The 958-nt window shown below is 43.1% G+C and overlaps 1 protein-coding gene across 1 annotated transcript; it reads left to right on the top strand.

Moving 5' to 3' along the window:
- Positions 1-424: 424 nt before the first annotated feature.
- On the top strand, positions 425-754 carry T265_16026 (hypothetical protein; the record flags this gene model as incomplete). Its single annotated transcript, XM_009179506.1, has 1 exon — positions 425-754. A coding segment is annotated over one exon (303 nt), but the record flags the coding sequence as incomplete, so codon positions are not given.
- Positions 755-958: the final 204 nt, after the last annotated feature.

The raw sequence follows: 958 nt of genomic DNA, 5'->3' as shown, positions 1-958 counted from the left end.
GCGCTGGTGATGACTCTCAAAAAGGATGAAACAGCTGTACAGCGCCTCAAGAGTTTTCAGCATGGCTGGCCACAGGACGAAATATCATGTGAGAGTTGTTTGCCCAATCGAATCACGATAAAACCGAACTTGAGGCCGCATATCTTTGAGGTGTTCAATAACAGGTGCTTGCCCAGGTGCTAACTTTTTTAAAGAAGCTATTCTACTTTCCCAAGTTGGTTATGATCCAATACTGCTTAAGACGGGGTCAACTGAGATATTAAGCAATACTACCACCAGATTGAAGTGCTTTCTTAGTAGCGTTTTTTAAGAACGAACGTGTCGGAAACACACAACCTTTCGTTAATTACACAACAGTTCATAATGGTAAGCATCACCTACCGGGCTGTGCATTTAAAGTGCATCCATAATCATTACCTTCCAGGACGTTCATACCAAAGAATTACAGTCAATGCGTGAACAACGGGATGCGGCTCTCGCAGAATTGGACAAAGTGAAAATGTCTTTGCGAGAAGCAGAACGAGAGGCAGCACAATACAAGCAACAAGTCGACTTACTTAACACGCGAATGGCCAAAATGTTGCCGACACTAGAGCAGCCGCATGAACCGATAGATTCTACACATACCTTGGGTACACGTATGACATGTGCCTTGATGGAATTGGAAACAATCAGGCTTGCACGTCAAGATGCCCTGCTACAGGTGGAAAAGTTGTCTGCACAGCTGGATGCCAGTAAAAAAGCGTACTATGAAGTAAGCTTTGAGCCTTTCCAAAAGCAGAGTAATAATGAAAATGTAAAAGAGAAAGCTATCACATGCGTAGGTTTGCACTTTTGTGTAGATTGCTATTCGACAATAATTACAGAAGCTTGTTTTTTAATTGGCTGCAAACGAACTTTCTACGCAGGCTGCCGAATGAACAAGTTGTAGGCGTTACCAAAGCTTTGAGCCAGAGAC

This window comes from Opisthorchis viverrini (genome assembly GCF_000715545.1).
Source record: "Opisthorchis viverrini unplaced genomic scaffold opera_v5_3354, whole genome shotgun sequence".
NCBI lineage: Eukaryota > Metazoa > Platyhelminthes > Trematoda > Opisthorchiida > Opisthorchiidae > Opisthorchis > Opisthorchis viverrini.
This window is presented reverse-complemented; position numbering and strand designations above follow the sequence as displayed.